At 41.6% G+C, this 27,312-nt stretch overlaps 2 protein-coding genes across 2 annotated transcripts in view; both read left to right on the top strand.

Moving 5' to 3' along the window:
- The window catches only part of LOC123998789 (vacuolar protein sorting-associated protein 26B-like), a 28,978-nt gene extending 21,690 nt beyond the window's left edge, over positions 1 to 7,288 (top strand). The window contains exon 7 of the mRNA XM_046303939.1: positions 7,152 to 7,288. The gene's annotated coding sequence lies outside the window, so the exon portion shown is untranslated. The remainder of the gene's footprint in view (positions 1 to 7,151) is intronic.
- Positions 229 to 26,894, top strand: LOC123998788 (fasciculation and elongation protein zeta-1-like). Its single transcript, XM_046303937.1, is given in 11 exon segments — positions 229 to 619; positions 7,152 to 7,500; positions 7,502 to 7,533; positions 13,972 to 14,071; positions 15,204 to 15,290; positions 18,840 to 19,008; positions 23,221 to 23,546; positions 24,387 to 24,467; positions 24,587 to 24,662; positions 24,923 to 24,988; positions 25,892 to 26,894. Coding segments are annotated over 10 exon segments (1,260 nt in total). The 5' UTR covers positions 229 to 619; positions 7,152 to 7,194; the 3' UTR covers positions 25,909 to 26,894.
- The last annotated feature ends 418 nt before the right edge of the window (positions 26,895 to 27,312 follow it).

Below are 27,312 nucleotides of genomic sequence, written 5' to 3'. Positions count from 1 at the left end.
GCTGGCTCAGTTGAATTAAGCTAGCTTACCTGCAATTCTACCCATAGAATGATAAATAGCAGGTTCCAGGAAAATATAATAATGTAGCCATGGCAGACAGTCTGCATGGTCTCTACAGTACACACAGGGTGCAGCTGCCTCTCCCTTCTCCTCATTAATATTGAGGGTTTGAGCCTTGAAGGAGGGAGGAAGGGAGGGGGAGGAGGGAGGCGTGGACAAAGGGAGAGGGGGAGAAGAAGGAGGAGGAGAAAGGGTGATGATGATTCCGCAGGCAGGCTGTAGAGAGCGAGCGAGCGATGCACAGGCTCTCTCTCTCAAGTAAGGTTGAGGCTGAGGTTGCTTATTGTTTGGAAAACAACGGGCTGCTGCCAGCGGAGCGAGATAAGCAAGGGGGCTGTGGGCTACTGGAGGAGAACGGACGGACAGAACAGCACCGGCCATTGTCTTTTTTCCTTTCTCTTTCTTTCTTTTCTCTCCAGTCTCTGGAATGATTGTGATTGCTGTTGGTTGGCCAGTGTTGGGATTTTCAGAGGAAGGTGCCGTAGTGCAGATCTGCCTTGCCTAGGAGGGACTGTCTCTCTGTTTCTTAGCCATATTACAGGAGGCACAGTTACTGCAGGTAATCTATCGTTCTATCTATCCTTCTCTACCTCCACCTCCCCCCTCCATCATCTCCCTTCCTCTCCCTTCCTCATATGTAACCATGGTCTTGTCTTCCTTCTCTTCGTCCTCTCCTTCTCTCCCTCCCCCTCCTGTTTTTCACCCTAAGAAGTACTGATGACATATACAGACAGTGCTTGGTGTCCATTTTTATTATAGCAGCACGCCTACCGAACAAGCATTCGTTTTTGTTATATTAATGCAAAAGATGCTGTGTAAATGATATGCCGGTATGAATGTTGGAATAAAGTAGCTTTCAATTTTGTTATACTGCATCCTAGCCATAACCATCTTCTTCCATAATGGGACTGACAAGCATGTTCTCATGAAGCCAATGGAAGTAAAAGATGTAAACATATTCATGTTCACCCCAGGAGAGGCTTCGGTAGGCAGCCACACAGCCATATGAATATGAATAGCAAAGGACATGTGTTTGTATTGTTCTGAGATAAATGCATGATCCACCCATCACTGTTTCAATTTAATTGAAATCACCCAAATATGTTTTAAAAAAATCTACAATATAAAAAATGGGCTTGATTTATTTTATTAAATTATGATTTGATTTATTGATTTGTTGTCCAGTATAATATGGGGACAGCCATTTGTTTCTCTTTGTAACTTTTTGGGCGAGCAGACACAATTCATATAGAAATGTGAGTTATAAATCTGTCATTATCTTTGAAAGCAAGTCTAAGTGGTAGATCCATTCTATTTTCGCTATTTCTATGCTTCGTTTTTCGTTTTTGCGTCTTTTACTTTCGGTTTTGTACACAGCTTCAAACAGCTGAAAATACAATATTTTTGGTTCTGGAAAAAATATTTCACAGCGGTCTAGATTGTACAATGATTCTCTACAGTATACTTGCTTGTTTTGTTACATAAACTGCATTTTTTTCAACTAGGAAATGACGGAGCAATTTCTGCATAGTGTATCTTTAAATTACCTCTGATGAAGTTCTATGATTGGTTGTTTTTGGTACTGGTGGTTTGTGGGTGTTTTTCTCTGGCAGGGAGCGAAACAGTGGGAGGGTAACACAGCCATACACCTGGGTCCATTGGTTAAGGTGAAGGTCAAACGTCACACACATGAGTGCATACACTCATGCACATACAGTACATTCACATACACAAAACACACACACACATCCATATTGTCACTCAGCCTGCTGTCCTGATTTCACTCATCTACCAGAACAAAAGGATGTTCTCCTGTTTTCAGTATTTTCTTTGTATCCACCTGCAAAATGTCCGTTAGCATATGGTCTAGGAACAAACAAAAGCTAAAAGCTTCTTATGTAGCCATAAAAAGCTGCAAATATGTCTAACAACATGACTAAGATGACATTGACTATTCATTTTAGTTGCCTAATAATTAATTTGAAGGAACAATGGACAATGTTTTACCAATAATACACATGTAATGTGGCAGAGTGTCACATTTCCATACATGCATTGTGTGTTTTCAAATGCCAGTTGTCAGTCACATAATGGAAACGGGATGATTCATCGTCGTCTCTTTTGGAAGGGATTGTGGGACTTGTAGTCATTTCCTGGACTGTGCATTTCATGTCAATTAGACATGATCAGCGCCCATTTTTACAAAGCATCTCAGGGGAGGAGTGTTGAGGATCAGATCAGATCCCCTCTGTCCATATAATCTAATTCATTATGATATAAAAGGCCAAACTGATCCTATATCAGCACTCATACTCTGGGATGCTATATGAATACAAACCCAGAGGCTTCTCTGTAGAAAATAAGGGTGGGTATGACGGAAAGAAGAGACCAACGGAGAGAGGGGAGAGGCTGAAGAATAATATCTGGCTTTTGATGAAGCGGCACTTTGCTGAGTAATGTGATGGAGGGAGAGGAAGACGCTTACACAAGCTTGTTTTAAATTGGTTCCTCTCCACTCCACTCCCTGGATACAGGCGAAGATCCAGGAAAAGCTTTCGTACATTTAGCCCTCACTCTTGTAATTGCACTGCGTCAGAACCTGGACTCAAACACAACTTTTATCCAACAGTTCTTGCTTCATTATCTATTATCTACAAGAATCAATAGTTATTGGTAATTTCATACAGATCACTGTACTTTCCAGAATAGTTATTAAGAACAAGAATTACATGCAGAGTAATTCACCATTGGGGATGACTGATTTATTATAGCAACAGTCAGTGGTGTAAACTACTTAAGTAAAGATACTTTAAACTACTACCTAAGTAGTTTTTTGGGGTATCTGTACTTTACTACTTATATTTTTGACAATTTTTACTTTTAGTTACCACATTCCTAATGAAAATAATGTACTTTTTACTCCTTACATTTTCCCTGACTCTAAAAAATACTACTTACTTTTTGAATAATATAAAATTGTATTGGTCTCATACACATGGTTAGCAGATGTTAATGCGAGTGTAGCGAAATGCTTGTGCTTCTAGTTCCGAAAATGCAGTAATATCAAACAAGCAACCTAACAAATTCACAACAACTACCTTATACACATAAATGTAAAGGGATGATAAAGAATATGTACATATAAATATATGGATGAGCGATGGCGGTGCTGGATAGGCAAGATTCAGTAGATGGTATAGAATACAGTATCTACAGTGGGGCAAAAAAGTATTTAGTCAGCCACCAATTGTGCAAGTTCTCCCACTTAAAAAGATGAGAGGCCTGTAATTTTCATCATAGGTACAATCCAGCTATGACAGACAAAATGAGAAAGAAAATCCAGAAAATCACATTGTAGGATTTTTAAAAATGTATTTGCACATTATGGTGGAAAATAAGTATTTGGTCACCTACAAACAAGCAAGATTTCTAGCTCTCACCGACCTGTAACTTCTTTGAGGCTCCTCTGTCCTCCACTCGTTACCTGTATTAATGGCACCTGTTTGAACTTGTTATCAGTATAAAAGACACCTGTCCACAACCTCAAACAGTCACACTCCAAACTCCACTATGGCCAAGACCAAAGAGCTGTCAATGGACACCAGAAACACAATTGTAGACCTGCACCAGGCTGGGAAGACTAAATCTGCAATAGGTAAGCAGCTTGGTTTGAAGAAATCAACCGTGGGAGCAATTATTAGGAAATGGAAGATATACAAGACCACTGATAATCTCCCTCGATCTGGGGCTCCACGCAAGATCCCACCCTGTGGGGTCAAAATGATCACAAGAACGGTGAGCAAAAATCCCAGAAACACACAGGGGGACCTAGTGATTGACCTGCAGAGAGCTGGGACCAAAGTAACAAAGCCTACCATCAGTAACACACTACGCCGCCAGGGACTCAAATCCTGCAGTGCCAGACGTGTCCCCCTGCTTAAGCCAGTACATGTCCAGGCCCGTCTGAAGTTTGCTAGAGAGCATTTGGATGATCCAGAAGAAGATTGGGAGAATGTCATATGGTCAGTTGAAACCCAAATAGAACTTTTTGGTAAAAACTCAACTCGTCGTGTTTGGAGGACATTGAATTCTGAGTTGCATCCAAAGAACACCATACCTACTGTGAAGCATGGGGGTGGAAACATCTGCAAAGGGACCAGGATGACTGATCCGTGTAAAGGAAAGAATTAATGGGGCCATGTATCGTGAGATTTTGAGTGAAAACCTCCTTCTATCAGCAAGGGCATTGAAGATTAAATGTGGCTGGGTTTTTCAGCATGACAATGATCCCAAACACACGGCCTGGGCAACGAATGAGTGGCTTCATAAGAAGCATTTCAAGGTCCTGGAGTGGCCTAGCCAGTCTCCAGATTTCAACCCCATAGAAAATCCTTGGAGGGAGTTGAAAGTCCGTGTTGCCCAGCAACAGCCCCAAAACATCACTGCTCGAGAAGAGATCTGCATGGAGGAATGAGCCAAAATACCAGCAACAGTGTGTGAAAACCTTGTGAAGACTTACAGAAAACGTTTGACCTCTGTCATTGCCAACAAAGGGTATATAACAAAGTATTGAGATAAACTTTTGTTTTTGACCAAATACTTATGTTCCACCATAATTTGCAAATAAATTCATTAAAAATCCTACAATATGATTTTCTGGATTTTCTTTCCTCGTTTTGTTTGTCATAGTTGAAGTGTACCTATGATGAAAATTACAGGCCTCTCTCATCTTTTTAAGTGGGAGAACTTGCACAAATTACAGGTGCATCAAAGAGAGCCTTGCAGTTGAGGACGGTGCAGTTGCCGTACCAGGCGGTGATACAGCCCGACAGGATGCTCTCGATTGTGCATCTGTAAAAGTTTGTGATTGTTTTAGGTGACAAGCTAAATTTCTTTAGCCTCCTGAGGTTGAAGAGGCGCTGTTGCGCCTTCTTCACCACGCTGTCTGTGTGGGTGGACCATTTCAGTTTGTCCATGATGTGTACGCTGAGGAACTTAAAACTTTCCACCTTCTCCACTACTGTCCCGTCGATGTGGATAGTGCTCCTTCTGCTGTTTCCTGAAGTCCACGATCATCTCTTTTATTTTGTTGACGTTGAGTGTGAGGTTATTCTCCTGACACCACACTCCGAGGGCCCCACCTCCTCCCTTTAGGCCGTCTTGCCGTTGTTGGTAATCAAGCCTACCACTGTAGTGTCGTCCGCAAACTTGATGATTGAGTTAGAAGCGTGCATGACCATGCAGTCATGGGTGAACAGGGAGTACAGGAGAGCGCTGAGAATGCACCCTTGTGGGGCTCCGGTGGTGAGGATCAGCGGGACGGATATGTTGTTTCCTACCTTCACCACCTGGGGGCAGCCCGTCAGGAAGTCCAGGACCCAGTTGCACAGGGTGGGGTCGAGACCCAGGGTTTCCAGGTGTCAGTGGCCTTGCCATGATTAAAAGCAGTGGTTCGTGCTTTCAGTTTTGTGCGAATGCTGCCGTCAATCCACGGTTTCTGGTTAGGAAAGGTTTTAATAGTCACAGTGCGTAGTCACAGTGCGACATCGCCGATGCACTTGCTAATAAACTCACTCACCGAGTCAGCATATACATCAATATTATTGTCTGAGGCTATCCGGAACGTATCCCAGTCCACGTGATCGAAGCAATCTTGAAGTTTGGAATCCGATTGGTCAGACCAGTGTTGGATAGACCTTAGCATGGGCGTTTCCTGGTTTAGTTTCTGTCTATACGCTGGGAGCAACAAAATGGAATCATGGTCAGATTTGCCTAAGGCAGGGTGGGGGAGGGCTTTGTATGCATCGCAGAAGTTAGAGTAGCAATGATCCAGAATGATACCAGCTCGTGTCGCGCATACAATATGCTGATAGAATTTAGGAAGCTTGTTCTCCAGTTAGCTTTGTTAAAATCCCTTAGCTACAATAAATGCAGCCTCAGGATGTATGCTTAGCAGGACAGGAAAATTGTCTAATTCACACACTTATCAAGAGGACATCCCTGATCATCCTTACTGCCTCTGATTTGGCAGACTCACTAAACACAAATTGTAAATGATGTCTGAATGTTGGAGTGTGCCCCTAGCTATCCGTACATTTAAAAAACAAGAAAATTGTGCCGTCTGGTTTGCTTAATATGAGGCATTTAAAAGTATTTATACTTGTACTTTTACTTTTGGTACTTAAGTATATTTTAAACCAAATACTTTTAGACTTTTACTTCAGTAGTATTTACTGGGTGACTTTCAATTTACTTGAGTAATTTTCTATGATGGTATCTTTACTTTTACTCAAGTATGACAATTGGATAGTTTTCCCACCACTGGCTACAGTATATGACCTCATATAGATTTAAGTGTTTAGGATTTGTGCTAAATTTGTGTCCGACTTGAACAATGTTCTCCAAGTTTGATGGTGCTTAGTACCATTTTGTTGTGACACAGAATTTGCCACAGTGATACATCTACAATTAGCACCTTATCAAAATGTAGGGCTAGCTAAGCTATTTCTTTTGTTTGATGTCGCTCTTAAGACGAGTTAGAAAACATAATGGGTGGCTACGGTATTGTCTTTATAATGACTGTCTGTTCCTGAATCCCTTTCCCCATCAATTAAATCCCACCAGTATTGCTTAGTTAACTACAGTTAATCAGGAATCTCAACTACCATTTTGTCTGTTTTGGGAGTGAGTTTGCCATTATAGAGTTGCTGCCACATAAATATCCAATTGAAATTACTCAAGATACCTGAGATGCCATAAAAATATATTATGTGTGAATTTAGCATGTGGTCAAGTATTTTTACTCTAGCACAGCACCTGATTCAACTAATCACCAATACTTTTTTATCACATGTGCGAGTGCTGATGTAGCAGATACCCGAATTAGCATCACTACTGCCTTCCTGAAATACTGGCGCCTGGGCTGGGACCCAGACATGCTTCATCTTTTCTGGGTCACTGGTATTGACAGTGTTCAATGTGCACCTCTTAGGGATGGATGACAATATCCTGATCTAATGAGGTGAATTTAAAAAAGCAGCCCCATGTAAAGTCCATATTGTTTTCTAATTTCCCTTCCTTCCCTCTCCTAGGGCTCCTTTCTCTGTCGTTGACTTGTGACTGGAGACACCCACCATGGAGGCTCCCCTTGTGTGCCTGGATGAGGAGTTCGAAGACCTCCGGCCCTGCCGGGTAGAGGACATGGATCGGGCTGTGCCCCTCAGCCGACCCCCCTACAGCACCATCCCCCTGGCCCCAATGGCCCCCCTGGCTCCCATCACTCGCGAGGACTTCTCCGAACTGGAGAACTTCTCAGAGATGATGAGCTTCAAGTCCATGGAGGACCTGGTCAATGAGTTTGACGAGAAGCTGAATGTCTGTTTCCACAACTACAACACCAAGACGGAGGGCCTGGCCCCTGTGCGCAACCAGTCCCACACCGGAGGAGGACGAGGAACGGCTGCAGGATGAAGAGTGAGTGTCGGCCACCACCTTTGTGTTTTTGAAGTTTAAGTCTGACTTCAGCATAAGAAATATGTGCTTTTGAGATACGAGTTAAAGATACAAATGGTGTATCACGGGGGAGTGATTTTTGTTGTTGCTTCAGCTGCTTGCCTTTTGGGTTGTACAATGCAACCCTGTATTGTTTTTGATAACATGGCACATCCATTGCAGCAATCTTCTGAGCAAAGCATTGGTCAGCTTGCTTGTTTAGGTAGTACATCATGTCTGATGATGTCTTCCTCTTCTGTCTTCAAATTGCATACTGTTGTGGCTATACAGTCCCATTCGTAAGGCACACCATTTACTTCAATCAGAGCATGTACATTCTGGGTTTGGTGTGAAACGAGCAGGTATGAACATTACACCTATGCATTCACTACATTTCAGATAGAATCCCACAAGGCATCACAGCTATCAGTTAAACAGAGCATTGGCTGATATGCCATTACTACAATGAGCTCAAAAAGTATTGGGACAGTGACACATTTTTTGTTGTTTTGGTTCTGTACTACAACACTTTTGGATTTGAAATGATACAATGACTGACTGTGGTTAAAGTGCAGAGTTGGAACTTTAACTTTAACCATATCGGGGGAACCATTTAGAAATTACAGCACATACTGTACATAGTCCCCCCATTTTAGGTGACCAAAAATAATGGTACAAATTCACTTATGTGTATTAAAGTAGTCAAAAGTTTAGTATCTGTTCCCATATTCCTAGCACACAGTTATTACATCAAGTTTGTGACTCTACAAAACTTGTTGGATGCATTTGCTGTTTGTTTTGGTTGTGTTTCAGATTTCAGAATTTTGTGCCACTAGACATTAATGGTAAATAATATATTGTGTTATTTGGAATAATGTTTTATTGTAAATAAGAATAAAATATGTTTCTAAACACTTCTACATTAATGTGAACGCTACCATGATTATGGATAGTCCTGAATGAATCGTGAATAATGATGAGTGAGAAAGTTAAGACGCACAAATCTCTCACCATTACAGTAATAGAGGAGGTTAGCATTTTTTGTGGGGGTATGATATTTGAGTGTCTGTAGCTTTCTCACTCATCATTATTCATGATTCATTCAGGACTATCCATAGTCATGGTAGCATCCACATCAATGTAGAAGTGTTTAGAAACACATGTTGTTTACAATTAAAGTGACTCCAAATGACACAATACATTATTTACCATTCATTTGTATGGGACACAAAATTCTCTGAAACACAACCAAAACAAACAACTTTTTAGAGTCACAAACGTGATGTAGTCATTGCGTGCTAAGAATATGGAACCAAATACTTCACTTTTGACTACTTTAATACACATGTAAGTGAATTTGTCCCAATACCTTTGGTCGCCTAAAATGGGAGGACTTTGTACAAACAGTGCTGTCGTTTCTAAACGGTTCATCCAGTGTGGATGAAAATACCCTCAAATTAAAGTGGAGAGTCTGCACTTCAACCTTATAGTCTTTGTGTCATTTCACATCCAAAGTGTGTCACCACTACCTTCGGAGCTCACTGTATGTCATTATTTAACATTGTTCAAACAGTACCACTGCATATCTCATGACCCAACTCTCAGATCCTACGATGACCAACGTTGAAGCTGTTACTCAGCCTACCGCAAAGCCGACCAAATCGCCCACCAGCAAAAACCACAACAACACACCCCAGCAGTCCACAGTCGGGATAGGCCTTGAATTATTCCATGTATTTTTGTACTCTCTTGTTCCTCTGTTGGTCTGTCTACTGCCTCTACCAGCAGGCAACCAGAACTCCCATTCGCCAAAAGCCTTTGAAGAGAAAACGCAGACATTCTCACATTGGGTGGAAATAAACCCTCTTGCTAAGAATAGCTTTGTTGTATGTGACCTTGGGTATGCCTATCGATTCATATTCAGAATTCATTATGATATAATATTACAAAGATGTATGTTGGGGATGCTATTGTTTGTCTTATCTATTCTACAGTACACCACAGAGTTAGGCACCACATCATATGATGTTTCTGATTTGAATGTTTTGAAAAATGGTTCCTCCATCACTATCCATGTAGTGACGCAAGAAACATAGACACATTCACCTGTTGTAAGCTTGATAGATCCTTTATATTATGCGACACAGTTGTTGGAATGATTGGTTAAATCTAAGTTCCAGATTAACTAAAGGTTTGCAAATACACTGCTCAAAAAAATAAAGGGAACACTAAAATAACACATCCTAGATCTGAATGAATGAAATATTCTTGTTAAATACTTTTTTCTTTACATAGTTGAATGTGCTGACAACAAAATCACACAAAAATTATCAATGCAAATCAACCCATGGAGGTCTGGATTTGGAGTCAGACTCAAAATTAAAGTGGAAAACCACACTACAGGCTGTTCCAACTTTGATGTAATGTCCTTAAAACAAGTCCAAATGAGGCTCAGTAGTGTGTGTGGCCTCCACGTGCCTGTATTACCTCCCTACAACGCCTGGGCATGCTCCTGATGAGGTGGCGGATGGTCTCCTGAGGGATCTCCTCCCAGACCTGGACTAAAGCATCCGCCAACTCCTGGACAGTCTGTGGTGCAATGTGGCGTTGGTGGATGGAGCAAGACATGATGTCCCAGATGTGCTCAATTGGATTCAGGTCTGGGGAACGGGCGGACCAGTCCATAGAATCAATGCCTTCCTCTTGCAGGAACTGCTGACACACTCCAGCCACATGAGGTCTAGCATTGTCTTTTGCATTAGGAGGAACCCAGGGCCAACCGCACCAGCATATGGTCTCACAAGGGGTCTGGGGATCTCATCTCGGTACCTAATGGCAGTCAGGCTACCTCTGGAGATCACATGGAGGGCTGTGTGGCTCCCCAAAGAAATGCCACCCCACACCATGGCTGACCCACCACCAAACTGGTCATGCTGGAGGATGTTGCAGGCAGCAGAACGTTCTCCACGGCGTCTCCATACTCTGTCATGTCTGTCACATGTGCTCAGTGTGAACCTGCTTTCATCTGTGAAGAGCACAGGGCGCCTGTGGCGAATTTGCCAATCTTGGTGTTCTCTGGCAAATGCCAAACGTCCTGTACGGTGTTGGGCCGTAAGCACAACCCCCACCTGTGGACGTCGGGCCCTCATACCACCCTCATGGAGTCTGTTTCTGACTGTTTGAGCAGACACATGCACATTTGTGGCCTGCTGGAGGTCATTTTGCAGGGCTCTGGCAGTGCTCCTCCTGCTCCTCCTTGCACAAAGGTGAAGGTACGGTCCTGCTTCTGGGTTGTTGCCCTCCTACGGCCTCCTCCACGTCTCCTGATGTACTGGCCTGTCTCCTGGTAGCGCCTCCATGCTCTGGACACTACGCTGACAGACACAGCAAACCTTCTTGCCACAGCTCGCATTGATGTGCCATCCTGGATGAGCTGCACTACCTGAGCCACTTGTGTTGGTTGTAGACTCCGTCTCATGCTACCCCTAGAGTGAAAGCACCGCCAGCATTCAAAAGTGAACAAAACTTCAGCCAGGAAGCATAGGAACTGAGAAGTGGTCTGTGGTTGTCACCTGCAGAACCACTCCTTTATTGGGGGTGTCTTGCTAATTGCCTATAATTTCCACCTGTTGTCTATTCCATTTGCACAACAGCATGTGACATTTATTGTCAATCAGTGTTGCTTCCTAAGTGGACAGTTTGATTTCACAGAAGTGTGATTGACTTGGAGTTACATTGTGTTGTTTAAGTGTTCCCTTTATTTTTTTGAGCAGTGTATATGGGACGGTGCTGTACCAGTTAGTTCCTGTTTGGCAGATGGAGAGGTGTGTATGTGTGTGTGTGTTGTGGACAAAACAACAGGCATGACCTGTGAGGTCATGAGTCCCGATGAATGGCTGCTTGTTTCCTGTTTGGCGCATGGCTGGGCAGTGCCACTAAGAGGAGGGTAGGGTGTGGGTGCCATGCCAAGCTGGATAGAAAACAAAGAAAGCGGAAACAAAGGGAGAGTTCTACTCTGGTCATTTTCACAAGGCTGCAGCCTTGATTGGACCGAGGTGCTTATAGTTCGAGGAGGACCTGCACAATGCTGTAAGGGGCTGTTTTTATCTATACTTCTTCACATTGGACACCTTTAAAAAATGTGTAAACTGTGGGCTTTTCTTTAATTGTTAGTTGACAGTGTGCATTGCAGCCTGGAGTGCAATACGGAGGATTATGATGTGCATTTTGATGTTATTTATTATGTTGGCAAGTTGAAGGACAGAATTGGGAACAAAGCACAATTATGTCATGTGAACATCTCCTCCTCTGAATTCACTGTCTGCAAATGGTCAACGGAACACTAATAGAAGGAAATGGCTGCAGATATACAATTGATAATTTCTATCAAATATGATTTGGGTAGAGGAGGGTCATCTAGAGAGGAAGAGAAGGATGGTCCTCTTATGTAATCCATCCTCCTCCTCAATTCTTTAAATCACAAACTGGCACTGGATTTGGGATTAGGCTTCTGTGCCAAACAAAAAGCCTATTTCCAAATAGTTGCAGCCTTGAGGACGGATAGTGTATTGTGCTTTGTTGTGAATGTCCTGATCATTCCAGCGTCGTTGGCTGTGTGTTTGTCTTGTGTTGCAGTGTATGAGATGACCTGTTACAATGTTGGTGGTTGTGTGTTTGTCTTGTGTTGCAGTGTATTAGATGACTTGTTACAATGTTGGTGGTTGTGTGTTTGTCTTGTGTTGCAGTGTATGAGATGACCTGTTACAATGTTGGTGGTTGTGTGTTTGTCTTGTGTTGCAGTGTATGAGATGACCCGTTACAATGTTGGTGGTTGTGTGTTTGTCTTGTGTTGCAGTGTATGAGATGACCTGTTACAATGTTGGTGGTTGTGTGTTTGTCTTGTGTTGCAGTGTATTAGATGACTTGTTACAATGTTGGTGGTTGTGTGTTTGTCTTGTGTTGCAGTATATTAGATGACTTGTTACAATGTTGGTGGTTGTGTGTTTGTCTTGTGGTGCAGTGTATGAGATGACCTGTTACAATGTTGGTGGTTGTGTGTTTGTCTTGTGTTGCAGTGTATGAGATGACCCGTTACAATGTTGGTGGTTGTGTGTTTGTCTTGTGTTGCAGTGTATGAGATGACCTGTTACAATGTTGGTTGTTGTGTGTTTGTCTTGTGTTACAGTGTATGAGATGACCTGTTACAATGTTGGTTGTTGTGTGTTTGTCTTGTGTTACAGTGTATGAGATAACCTGTTACAATGTTGGTGGTTGTGTGTTTGTCTTGTGTTGCAGTGTATGAGATGACCTGTTACAATGTTGGTGGTTGTGTGTTTGTCTTGTGTTACAGTGTATGAGATGACCTGTTACAATGTTGGTGGTTGTGTGTTTGTCTTGTGTTGCAGTGTATGAGATGACCTGTTACAATGTTGGTGGTTGTGTGTTTGTCTTGTGTTACAGTGTATGAGATGACCTGTTACAATGTTGGTGGTTGTGTGTTTGTCTTGTGTTGCAGTGTATGAGATGACCTGTTACAATGTTGGTGGTTGTGTGTTTGTCTTGTGTTACAGTATATGAGATGACCTGTTACAATGTTGGTGGTTGTGTGTTTGTCTTGTGTTACAGTGTATGAGATGACCTGTTACAATGTTGGTGGTTGTGTGTTTGTCTTGTGTTACAGTGTATGAGATGACCTGTTACAATGTTGGTGGTTGTGTGTTTGTCTTGTGTTGCAGTGTATGAGATGACCTGTTACAATGTTGGTTGTTGTGTGTTTGTCTTGTGTTACAGTGTATGAGATGACCTGTTACAATGTTGGTTGTTGTGTGTTTGTCTTGTGTTACAGTGTATGAGATGACCTGTTACAATGTTGGTGGTTGTGTGTTTGTCTTGTGTTGCAGTGTATGAGATGACCTGTTACAATGTTGGTGGTTGTGTGTTTGTCTTGTGTTACAGTGTATGAGATGACCTGTTACAATGTTGGTGGTTGTGTGTTTGTCTTGTGTTACAGTGTATGAGATGACCTGTTACAATGTTGGTGGTTGTGTGTTTGTCTTGTGTTGCAGTGTATGAGATGACCTGTTACAATGTTGGTGGTTGTGTGTTTGTCTTGTGTTGCAGTGTATGAGATGACCTGTTACAATGTTGGTGGTTGTGTGTTTGTCTTGTGTTACAGTGTATGAGATGGTCCTGTTACAATGTTGGTGGTTGTGTGTTTGTCTTGTGTTGCAGTGTATGAGATGACCTGTTACAATGTTGGTGGTTGTGTGTTTGTCTTGTGTTACAGTGTATTAGATGACCTGTTACAATGTTGGTGGCTGTGTGTTTGCATCTGTTTTTTTTTTTTTTTTTTGCATTTTTACTGTGTACTTCTGTTGTGTTGCAGTGACTGAATGCGTGTTTGTGTTGTCCATGTTTCAGTGTGTGGGATGCGCTGACGGATAACTACGTCCCTTCCTCTGTCTCCAGCTGGGACGACCCCAACTCAGAGGGATTCAACGGCAACCTCTCCGACCAGGAGGTAACACTTTCTAATATACTTCATTGTAATTTAAAGTCATTGGAAGAATCGTCTTTCTCTCCCTTCTCACCTGGAAAGACATGAAACATTTTGAGACAAGAGTCAATTGGATTCTAGAGCAAGGAATGGGCTTTTCTGCTCAAAACCCCACCTCTTTCATGTGTGACTGACTAGTGTGTTCTGTAGGGAGGCAATGTGCGAGGACGTGCTGTAACTGAGCAACGTCTTACAAAGAATGCTAGCTAGAGTGTGCTGGCTGGCTGGCTGGCTGGCTGGCTGGATGTCATTCATGCCTTGAGGTTGTGGCGCTGACGTCACCTGACCTGATACCAAAAATCAAGGCTGAGCTGCCTTGACTGCCTGCTACTCAGTATCAGTCAACCACCCCCTCCTCCTACACCCTCTCGCCCTCTCCTCCCCTAATCTGCTCTCACATGCAACTGCAGGCACTCAAAGAGTCAGGGCCAAGGCTCAGGGCTTGGTCAGGGCCAAGGCTCAGGGCTTGGTCAGGGCCAAGGCTCAGGGCTGGGTCAGGGCTGGGTCAGAGCCAATACGCAGACACAGTCTCCAGCAGAAGCTAAAAGAGACTCTACAGACATTGAAAAGCAGTCCATCAGCATTTAGTCTTCTATGTCCTCGGTTTAGTTTATTGCTGATTGATATCCTTGCAGGGATTAACTTGATTGAGACCAACGGCATAAGAACAATGAGTGTCAAAAGCAATATTTTTTTAGAGGGAAGTAGAAAACAAACAGTCAATAGATAGAATCATGGCAATTTGAATGTGACTAAGCACAACCCAAACACTTTCAAGATGGCTTCCAAACTCGAGGGGCAGAAATTTTATTTTCAGATGAAGAGCAGAGAAGGGAATGATGGGTTCAAATTTGGGGAATGTTCATTAGCTCCCCAAACACCAATGCTAACATGCTAAAGCTAAATTCAATATGGGTGAATGGCTTTTCTGCAATCTTATTTTTCTAATGCTAAGATGCTAACGCTAACACTAACACCAGTGGGGGTAAACCTTGTGTCCATGGTTTATATTTCTTATACTTATACTAGTTAAGATTCAACTAATGTGGCTGAAGGGGTTTCCATGGTTTTATTCGTTCTCTCTCGCATTCTCCAGATTCATGAAAAAGAGGAGGAGGAGATGAACGAGAAGAACGACAATGCCAATTGCCTGACTGAGGAGCCTCTTATCACTGCTGATCAGGTGACTAAAGACACATGTACTTTCTGTTATACAAACAACTTGGTAGTACTTCCAGTTACAGTGCCTTCAGAAAGTATTGACACCCCTGGACTTTTTCCATATTTTGTTGTGTTACTGTCTGGCCTTCACACAATATCCCATAATGTTAAAGTGGAAAAATATTTTTTAACAAATTCTTATAAATGTATAAAAAATGCAACACTTAAATTTCTTGGGTCAATAAGTATTCATTCTCTTTGTTATGGCAAGCCTGAAGAAGTTCAGGAGTAAAAATCTGCTTAACAAGTCACATACGTTTCATGGACTCGCTCTGTGTGCAATAATACTGTTTAACATTTTTGAATGACAACCTCATCTCTGTACCCTACACATACAAATATCTGTAAGGTCTCTCAGCTGAGCAGTGCATTTCAAACACAGATTTAACCACAAAGACCAGCGAGGTTTTCCAATGCCTCGCAAAGAAGGGCACCCATTGGAAGATGGGTAAAAAAACTAAAAGCAGACATTGAATATCCCTTTGAGCATGGTGAAGTTATTATTTACACTTTGTATGGTGTACCAATACACCCAGTCACTGCAAAGATACAGGCGGCCCTCCTAACTCAGTTGCCAGAGAGGAAGGAAACCACTCAGGGATTTCACCATGAGGCCAATGGTGACTTCAAAAACAGTTATAGAGTTTAATGGCTGTGATAGGAGAAAACTGAGGATGGATCAACAACATTGTAGTTACTCCTCAATACTAACCTAAAAGACAGAGTGAAAAGAAGGAAGCCTGTACAGAATACAAATATTCCAAAACATGCATCCTGTTTGCAACAAGGCACTAAAATTAAACTGCAAAAAATATTGCAAAGAAATTACAATTAGGTCCTGAGTACAAAGCATTTATGTCCTGAGTACCACTCTTCATATTTTCAAGCATGGTGGTGGCTGCTTCATGTTAGGGGTATGCTTGTCATCTTCATTTTTGAGGGGGGCTAAAAAGAAACAGAATAGAGCTAAGCATAGGCAAAATCCTAGAGGAAAACCTGGTTCAGTCTGCTTTCCAACAGACACTGACAGAAAATTCACCTTTCAGCAGGACAATAACCTAAAACACATTGCCAAATCTACACTGGATATGCTTACCAAGAGAACATTGACTGTTCCTGAGTGGCCTAGTTACAGTTTTGACATTGGCTTGAAAATCTATGGCAAGATTTGAATATGGCTGTCTAGTAATGATCAACAATCAACTTGACAGAGCTTAAATAATTATTTAAATAATAAATGTGCAACTATGGTACAATACAGGTGTGCAAATCTCTTAGAGACTTCCCCAGAAACTGTCAGAGCAGCTCACAGGTTACTGCACCTGTACATAGCCCACCTATAATTTAGCCCAATCAACTACCTCTTTCCCAACTGTATTTAATAAATTTATTTATGTTGCTCCTTTGCACCCCATTATTTTTTATTTCTACTTTGCACATTCTTCCATTGCAAAACTACCATTCCAGTGTTTTACTTGCTATATTGTATTTACTTTGCCACCATGGCCTTTTTTGCCTTTACCTCCCTTCTCACCTCATTTGCTCACATTGTATATAGACTTGTTTATACTGTATTATTGACTGTATGTTTTTTTTACTCCATGTGTAACTCTGTGTCGTTGTATCTGTCGAACTGCTTTGCTTTATCTTGGCCAGGTCGCAATTGTGAATGAGAACTTGTTCTCAACTCGCCTGCCTGGTTAAATAAAGGTGAAATAAAATAAATAAATAAAAAAGACTCACAGATGTAATCACTGCTAAAGGTAATTCTAATATGTATTGATTCAGGTGTGTGAATACTAATGTAAATGAGATATTTCCATATTTCATTTTCAATACATTTGCTTACATTTCTAAAAACATGTTTTCATTATGGTGTATTGTGTGTAGATGGGTGAGAGAACATATATTTAATCAATTTTGAATTCCGGCTGTAACACAACAAAATGTGGAATAAGTCAAGGGATATGAATACTTTCTGAAGGGACTGTATGTATATTCCTAGCTTATTTAGACAGTTTAAAACATATATATGAAAGTAGAATACATTAAAGCCCCATAAAATTACAGTGGTTAAAAAAGCGAAAGTATTGCAAGACGATACTCTATATATTCAAAAGTATGTAGACACCCCTTCAAATTAGTGGATTCGGCTAGTTCAGCCACACCCATTGCTGATAAATCGAGCACACAGCCATGCAATCTCCATAGACAAAAATTGGCAGTAAAATGGCTTTACTGAAGAGCTGAGTGACTTTCAATGTGGCACCGTCATAGGATGCCACCTTTCCAACAAGTCAAATCTCTGCTCTGCTAGAACTGCCCTGGTCAGCTGTAAGTGCTGTTATTGTGAAGTGGAAACATCTAGGAGCAACAGTGGTTCAGCCGCGAAGTGGTAGGCCACACAAGCTCACAGAACGGGACCACTGAACAGGACCACGGGAGTGCTGAAGCGTGTAGCGCGTAAATAACGTCTGTCCTCGATTGCAACACTCATTAGTTGCATTAGTTCCAACCTGCCTCTGGAAGCAACGTCAGCACAATAACTGTTTGCCGGGAGCTTCAAGAAATGGGTTTCCATGGCCGAGCAGCCGCACACAAACCTAAAATTAACATGCGCAATTCCAAGCGTTGGCTGGAGTGGTGTAAATCTCACTGCCATTGGACTCTGGTGCAGTGGAAACACGTTCTCTAGATTGAGTCATGCTTCAACATCTGGCAGTCCTTCGGACGAATCTGGGTTTGGCAGATACTAGAAGAACGCTACCTGCCCCAAAGCATAGTGCCAACTGTAAAGTTTGGTGGAGAAGGAATAATGGTCTGTGGCTGTTTTTCATGGTTCGGGCAGGGCCCCTTAGTTCCAGTGAAGGGAAGTCTTAATACTACAGCATTCAATGACATTGTAGACGATTCTGTGCTTCCAATTTTGTGGCAACAGTTTGGGGAAGGCCCTTTCCTGCTTCAGCATGACAATGCCGCTGTGCACAATGCGAGGTTGATACAGAAATGGTTTGTCGAGATCGATATGGAAGAACTTGACTGGCCTGTGCAGAGCCCTGACCTCATCCCCATCAAACACCTTTAGGATAAATTGGAACACCGACTGCGATCCAGGTGTAATCGCCCAACATCAGTGCCCGACCTCACTAATGCTCTTGTGTCTGAATGGAAGCAAGTAACCGTAGCAATGTTCCAATATCTAGTTGAAAGCCTTCCCAGAAGAGTGGAGGCTATTATAACAGCAAAAGGGGGACCAAATCCATATTCATGCGAATGATTTTGGAATGAGATGTTTGACTAGCAGGTGTCCACATACTTTTGGTAATGTAGTATATGTCAAGTATCTCCATTCTGCATTACCTCTTGGACTACTGCACATGAATAATGAATGCCTGACGACCATGGAATGTTTACCTATTGGTGATGCATAGATTCTTTAAGTGCTATTTGTGAAAGTGTATGTATTCATCTACCTTCCCTCAATCCCTTCCTCGATCACTCTCTCTCCAAGGTCATTGAGGAGATAGTTGAGATGATGGAGAACTCTCCGGACCCTGGTGAGACCGAGGAGGAGGACGAGGAAGAGAGTGGACACTCCTCATCCAAGACCAGCCCATCCCTTCTGGAGGAGATTAGACAGCTGTCCCAGGCCTCCAATAACAACATGCCCTCCTATGAAGGTAAGTGTACAAAAACTAATGTTGCCTGAAGGGTTAAACACCAAGTCACATAAACCAAGGAGTTGAATAAACAGAAGGGAGTGCCAATTTAAGCAATTCAACATCCAATTAACATTATCATTGGAGATGCCTTTTCCCAAAATCAAGTTCCTGTCCATACAATACTGTGTAAAAAATAAAGTGACCTTTGATCTCATAGTGGTTAAGTAGTGCTCATACAGCAGAGCTGGCTCTATGAGCATTGATTGTGAAATAAATAACCTTGTAGGAGACATATATGTACACTTGTTTGAGTTCATGCCTAGGCTTTAGCTCAGCAGGCTATTGCACTGCTTGTAGGACTTTGATTGTGTGAGGGGTCATAGTGTTGTCAGTTTACCTAAGTAAACATCTGGATATTTCATCAGTCTTCAGCCTCTATGGCTAATGTAGTGCAAAAAGGATAAATAACTGGATAAAGCTGCAGCAGGCATATTTTCATATGAGTCTCTCGTTTCAGAGGGCCAAGGCACGCACTCAATATGGTTCCCTGTGGAAAGACATATTGTGTGACCATGTGGATCCCCTGCATGAGAGACATGTTTCCTGCTTTGTGTGTGTGTGTGTGTGTGTGTGTGTGTGTGTGTGTGTGTGTGTGTGTGTGTGTGTGTGTGTGTGTGTGTGTGTGTGTGTGTGTGTAAGCACATTTGGGTATATGTCTGTGAATCCATATGTCTGTGTGTAGATGCACTGCATGTGTTTGAGTATTTCTTTGTATTTGGAATTGGGTGTGTCGTCTTAAATGTGTTTTCCGCAAAGTCGGTGTACTTCCAGAAATATAAGTCATATTAGACAGCATCCACAGTCACAGAAACAGTCAATGCTAGTTACTCTACTCAGAATTGAATATCAAGGTAATGAAACATTTAAATGGATGATGTACAAGTGATATCATCCCACTTATGTCATCTATCCCTATATTGTATGTACTGAATACAACAGGACTATTTCATTCCTGCCCCTTGAGGCCTGAAGTGGTACTTGGCCCATATTCATAAAGTATCTCAAAGAGTGATGATCTAGGATCCATATTGCTTTAAAAAAAAAAAAATAATTCATCAAAGTACTGTGCATTCGGAAAGTATTCAGACCCCTTCACTTTTTCTACATTGTGCTACTTTACAGCGTTATTCTAAAATGGATTTTTAAAAGTCTCCACACAATACCCCATAATGACAAAGCAAAAACAGGTTTTTATACAGACCCTATACTCAGTACTTTGTTGAAGCACCTTTGGCAGCAATTACAGCCTTTAGTCTTCTTGGGTATGATGCTACAAGCTTGGCACACCTGTATTTGGGGAGTTTCTCCCATTCTTCTCTGCAGATCCACTCATGCTCTGTCAGGTTGGATGGGGATCGTTGCTGCACACCTATTTTCAGGCCTCTCCAGAGATGTTCGATCGGGTTAAAGTGCGGGCTGTGAATGGGCCGCTCAAGGACATTCAGAGATTTGTCCCGAATCCACTCCTACGTTGTCTTGGCTGTGTGCTTAAGGTCGTTGTCCTGTTCGTCCCAGTCTGAGGTCCTGAGCGCTCTGGAGCAGGTTTTCATCAAGGATCTCTCTGCACTTTGCTTCGTTCACCTTTCCCTCGATCCTGACTAGTCTCCCAATCCCTGCCATAGATAAACATCCCAACAACATGATGCTGCCTACACCATGCTTCACCGTAGGGATGGTATTGCCCAGGTGATGAGCAGTGTCTGGTTTCCTCCAGACATGACGCTTGGCATTCAGGCCAAAGAGTTCAATCTTGGTTTCATCAGACTGGAAAATCTTGTTTCTCATGGTCTGAGAGTCCTTTAGGTGCCTTTTGACAAACTCCAAGCGGCCTGTCATGTGCCTTTTATTGAGGAGTGGCTTCCATCTGGCCACTACCATAAAGGCCTGATTAGTGGAGTGCTGCAGAGATGGTTGGTTTCTAGAAGGTTCTCCCATCTCCACAGAGGAGCTCTGGAGATCTGTCAGTGACCATCGGGTTCTTGGTCACCTCCCTGACCAAGGCCCTTCTCCCCCGATTGCTCAGTTTAGCCAGGAGGCCAGCTCTAGGAAGAGTCTTGGTGGTTCCAAACTTCTTCAATTTAAGAATGATGAATGCCACTGTGTTCTTGCGGACATTCAATGCTGCAGAAATGTTTTGGTACCCTTCCCAAGATCTGTGCCTCGACACAATTCTGCCTCGGAGGTCTATGGACAATTCCTTCAACCTCATAGCTTAGTTTTTGTTCTGAAATGATACAGATAGGTGTGCACCTTTCCAAATCATGTCCAATCATTTGAATTTACCACAGGTGGACTCTAAGTTGTAGAAACATCTCCGGGATGATCGTATGGAAACACGATGCACCTGAGCTCAATTTCGAGTCTCATAGCAAAGGGTCTGAATACTTTTGTAAATAAGGTATTTATGCTTTTTATTTTTAATAAATGTGAAAAAATGTCTATGGCCATTATGGGGTATTGTGAGTAGATTTACTTTTTTAAAAATTTAATCCATTTTAGAATAATGCTGTAACGTAACAAAATGTGGAAAAAAGTGAAGGGGTCTGAATACTTTCCGAAGGCACTATGGTATATTTTCACAACGCTTAGGAAAACTCTAAACCGATAATCAAAAAGGCAGTTGTTTCAAAACTCTAAGCATATGTTTAATTGACTAAGTACAACATACACAATCATAAAGTCACTTTTTCACCAAACAAAATCATTGTTTCATCTAGAAATACATGTTTCACATTGCTCATGTTCATATGATGTTATTGCTTTTCACAATACAGTACTCACATTACTTTTGATATAATTGTCCTCTCATTTGTTAAAATACATGTTACTCTTACATAATTGATAACAATTGAACCGTTTAGTAAATCTATAGGATTTAAACTTTGGTCTACTACAGAGAACTACATAATGAACATGTATGTTTGTAAAGTATACAAATATAAAGCTTGATATACTGTAATGTACTATAATTTTACTTTACAGTACGTTTTAGAGATGTACTGTATGTAACAAATGCATCCCCTAAATAGCTAAAAAAGATGAAGCTGCTGGGGTCTTTTTAATTGGGAATTTTCACACTGCTTTACAAAAATTGCATTAGCCAATACAGTACTGTAATATTGTAATATATGCCATTTAATATACGTGGGAATAGAACCCACAACTCTGGTGTTGCTAGTGCCATGCTCTTACTAACTGAGCCACAAAGGACCACTACAATACATGAGTACAATACATTATGAAAATACAAGTCAAAGGTTTATGATTGCATCACCATGAGTGTGCCATCCTCCTTCAGGCTATAGATGAGGTATGCAATGACAGACCTATGTCAGCCTTGGATTTGTCAAACACATGGAATAAAAATGATGGAAATGTGAGTTTCAGTCAATTTTGATGGGTAGTGCAGGTGTATTGAAAACAGTGTTATGTACTGTAATTTACAGTACTGTAGCATACAACATTCAACGTTTTGAAACCTGTATCTTGCATTTTTTTTGCTCTTGGATTAACTTCTTTTTTTTATAACTACTATTCATGCAGACAATACTCTCATGTTTTGGTGATAAAATCCATTTTCGCTTGCTATTTCACAGTAAACATATCTTTTTGGATCAATGGTTGTGTGGTGAAAGATGTCTCCAAACCAAATGAATGCACAATGAAAGGTTTTGAATATAAGACTTACACGTGTTACCAGTTCGGAGATTTGTACTAAGAGTTTAGAAAATTCACCACATACAGTACTTGTGAAAATAGCACCAAAGCGATAAAAAAAACAACTGTGATATCTGATCTTAAATCAGCACTCCTACTCTGAGACGCTTTATGAATACGGAACCAGGTTTTATTTTTTACCTAGAAGTTTGTCATTGTTTGGCCAGAGAATTTACTTGGTCCTGATGCGCCAGGTCTGAGTCAATCCCTGATAATAATGATAACCAGCAATGCTTTGTCCCTCGAGAGAATCAATTCGATATCCCTTGTACAGTATATAATATTATGCATATTGAATCTCGGTTCACCTCCATGTACAGTTAGCCTGGTCCCAGATCTGTTAGTGACAATGACTGTAGGAGTTGGCTATACAGGACAAACAGATCTGGGCTCCAGGCTAAGGTATAGTAGCTCCATACCAGACCATGCCTCTCTCTCTCTCTCTCTCTCCAGGCCTAAGTCTGATGCCCAGCTCAGCCCTGGTGGAGCTGCTGTGCCGGGTGGAGTCGGCCATCATGGAGTACTCCGAGGAGCTGGTCACCCAGCTGGCACGCCGTGACGAGCTGGAGTTTGAGAAGGAGGTGAAGAACACGTTCATCACGGCCCTCATTGATGTGCAGAACCGCCAGAAGGAGCAGCGGGACACGGGCAAGCGCCGGCGCCGGAGCGATAAGGGCCTTAGTCTGCAGGGTAACGTGGTAACCACAACCGTGGTTGGTGGTACTACTACTACAACCACTGCCCACATGGACTCCAAGCCCGCCTCTATGCCTATGAAGGTAAGCACTGAGGGAGGGAGATAAAGGAGCGGGGCGGGGGTATGTTTGTATGGGCAATGGTATTAGTGTATAGGCTGATGGTGGTGTGTGTGTGTCTGTCTGTCACACGCACACGCACGCACACACACCACACACACAAGCATGAGTGTCTGTGTGTTAATGTCCATACGGATGCATTTCCAAGCCAGGCAGCGCTCTTTCTCTCTCTTTCTCTCTCTCTCTGCCTCCCACACCGTCATGGATAATGGACATAGAGGCCATTAGGCCCTAACTGCACACATTTTTATTTTTTTGTTATTATAAACTGCACTTATGGGAAGAGAAACCAACACAGTACTCAGAGGACTTGACCATAGGTTCTTATACAGTAAAAGCATAGACCAGCCTGTCCATATCCAGGAACAAATTAACAACACTTAACAGCCCCTCTTTACTCATAGCAAAGGATACGCTTGTGTTTACCTGTCCAATACCATGGTGGTTTTATCTGCTTAGTAATGACAATGTAGGAATGCAGTCAATTACTGTAGGCCTGATCATGATGTACAACCAGTCTATATACAATTGACGTGGTAATGTCTGATTTTAATGTTACAAGCATTCATGACGGCTCCTTTTAAATTAACAGCCTTTATGAATGCTGTTAAGTTACATGCATTATAAAACACACTGTTATGCATACTATATTCATAAAAGCGCCTCATAAGCTTTATAAATGCATAGATAACTGATAACTGCATTTAGAATGCATCACAAGACAGCTGTCTCATAGAAAGTGTCACTGTGTTGTGGTGACAGAGGGTCGTTGTCACTCACAGCTGGTGATTGTCTGTGTTCCAGCGTTTTAGTATGGAGGGCCTGTCCAACATCCTGCAGACTGGCATCAGACAGACGTTTGGCAGCACAGGGACAGACAAACAGGTGAGACACTTAAGCTTTTACAGCTCCTAGCCACCAAGTATATCAGTGTGTTAAATGTACAATGATTCAACACTGCTACGTCACTTCCCTAACGGTTTCTCTTTGTCTTTGTTGTTCAGTATCTAAACACGGTAATTCCATATGAGAAGAAAGCAACTCCTCCAACTGTGGACGACCTTCAGATGATCACCAATAGTAAGTAGGCGGGATAATGCAATTGAATGCTAAGCTAATGGGTCGTTTTCCTCGTTTGGGTTAGCTGATCATACGACCACATCCCCAAATGTTCAACTCAGTTTCAATTTTCATTGGACAGACATACAAATTGACCCTCAAAATGTGTTTTGCTCAGTTAGAACCTCCTTTTCAATTTGATTAGTCTCTGTCCCACATTGCAGCTATACAAGTAGCAGAGCTCAGAAATGTGCCAATGTTTTTGATTTTATCCCCCACAGTTCTTTACGCCATGAAGGAGGAGAGTGAGAAGGTGCCTACACTGCTAACTGACTACATATTAAAAGGTAACTAATGCTTGATTAGGTTTAGAAACACTTAACATTACATAGGTATTACTCCAATAACTCATCGAATACAATTATATTATCCAAGTAAAGATAACAAAAGTGGAAAGTACAGGATCTACTTACTAGCCTGATACATAAAGGGGCTATCCCACTGGTATAATAGTTAAGTGAGCCCTGTTCCGATGGGAAACTTGAGTGTTTGCATATTGAATGTTTAATAGAATCAGCTGAGATTGCACCAATCGGATTCAAACAACACTTCCTACCCTAATATGGCTATTTAAATGGACCAGATCTGCACACACATCATCTGCTGCTGCATTGCGGCTCTACTATAATAATATGGCTATTTAAATGGTCCATATGCCATTTAGCAGCCACTTTTATCCAAAGCGACTTAGTCAAGCATGCATACATTTTACATATGAGTGGTCCCAGGAATCAAACCCACTACCCTGGCATTTCATGCGCCATGCTATAACCAAAGGACCAAGCTAAGCTGTATGCTTGGCATGTTTTTGCTGCTTAATGTTGCTGCTGCAACTATTGCTGCCACCTGCTATGTGTTGTCTGTTTTCTGCTAGCCTACCACCACCCCAGCCTCCACCCGTTTGGTTTGTTACCATCAGGGGGATTGGAATATCTCTCTCACTGCCTGTAGTTTATTATAATGGTAATGGGTTGTCTTCTATTTTCTAATAAATGTTTCAATTAATGTGAATTTCCTGTCTGTACTTATTTAATTTGAAATGTGCCTGTAAGAAAAAAAAGGCTCATTATAATGTTTTTCAGCTAATTTGATTAGCACAGTTGACGAAGACTAGGTGACGACATTATGATGATAATTATTATAACGATGATTGAAGTATTCCCAATTATCAATGTATTTTTCTTCTCCAGTGCTGTGTCCCACTTAAAGAATGCAAGCCATGGGCTGCTCTCTGACGGAGACTTCTGAGAGGGCTCTCCAATCTGGTAGCCCTCCACCCCTCCTCCAGTCCAAGCTGCATGAGCTTCCCCCTGTTTCATAATCAGCCATGGATCATTACCATCTAAATCATTGTACCTTATGTAATAAAACTACTGCCTTTTGCTGAGCTCACCTTGTCCTTCCTGCACACTAAGATCCGTCCAGAGCCAAAATGGCAGCCGCCTGAATACTAGTGTATGGGGCCACTGTACCCCTGTTGAAGAACTGACTAACTGATCTCTATTCAGAGCATGATAAGCTAATACTGACCACACAGTTATACAGGGATTCATTTTTAGTTTTATTTTCTATTTTTTACAGAGATGATTTGATATCAGATATTAACATGGCTATGTTTTACTTCACTGTACCTCAGGCCTAAAAGGGGTTTGGTTCTTATGTCATTTTGTCTGTCTGCCCATATGTCACCTTGTACAGATTATTGAGGATTGATGGGTTCAATTTAAATGTAGGAAATCTGGACTGAACATTTCTCTCATTATTCGAGGACAATAACCTGTAAACTTAACAAATTTGAATAAAAAAGCCATTGACCTTTTCTGCCATGCTAGTACTGTAGCTTAATATTACGGGTGCAGTATAATTAAATGTTTTTGTTATTTCAACCAATAATGTTTGAATATTCAGTGCTCTTCAGACTTTTGATAATTTATTTTTTACTGTGATCTAATATTAGATATAGGCCATCATGTACTGTTGTTTTGTTTATTTTATACTTTTATTTAATGAATAATCAGAGTATGTGTCAACCCATTCTGTCACATGGAGTTTTATCATTGAGTTTTCATTGTCACTGATGACATGGGCTCATTTGAATACGGTATAGGCTTACTTATTTATGAATTCCTGTGAGCCACGTAGGAGAATACTACATTGCTAATCGCAAGTTCAAATAAACATGCTACCCTAAAACTGTGTGCCAGACGTGTTTTCTTTTGTCCCTTCTCTCTCTGCTGACTGAATCAAGGCAACACAACCCACTTGGAACAACCTCCAATGTTGTTTTAACATAATTCGTCAACATATTGTGACATGGAATCTACGTGGAAAAGACATTGGATTTGAAAAAAGTAATAAGCGGTTATTTTAAGGGTGAAATCTCAACCACAGGACTAGGTCGTCATGGTAACTAAATTTCAACATCGAGAAACCTTGTAAAAAAATATGTTGAACTTGTACCTTTAAAACAACATCAGATCTTCAACGTTATATCCACTATCAGAAAGTGTGGGCAGCACTTCCTACTGGAGAATTGAACTATCTACAGCTCCCCTTTGGTCTACCATCTAGGGTTGTTTAGCTATGATATTTGTCACTAACTATTACCAAT

The sequence above is a fragment of the Oncorhynchus gorbuscha genome, linkage group LG16 (genome assembly GCF_021184085.1).
Source record: "Oncorhynchus gorbuscha isolate QuinsamMale2020 ecotype Even-year linkage group LG16, OgorEven_v1.0, whole genome shotgun sequence".
NCBI classification, from domain to species: domain Eukaryota; kingdom Metazoa; phylum Chordata; class Actinopteri; order Salmoniformes; family Salmonidae; genus Oncorhynchus; species Oncorhynchus gorbuscha.
The sequence above is the reverse complement of the archived record's forward strand: the minus strand, read 5'-3'. Positions and strand labels throughout refer to the sequence as shown.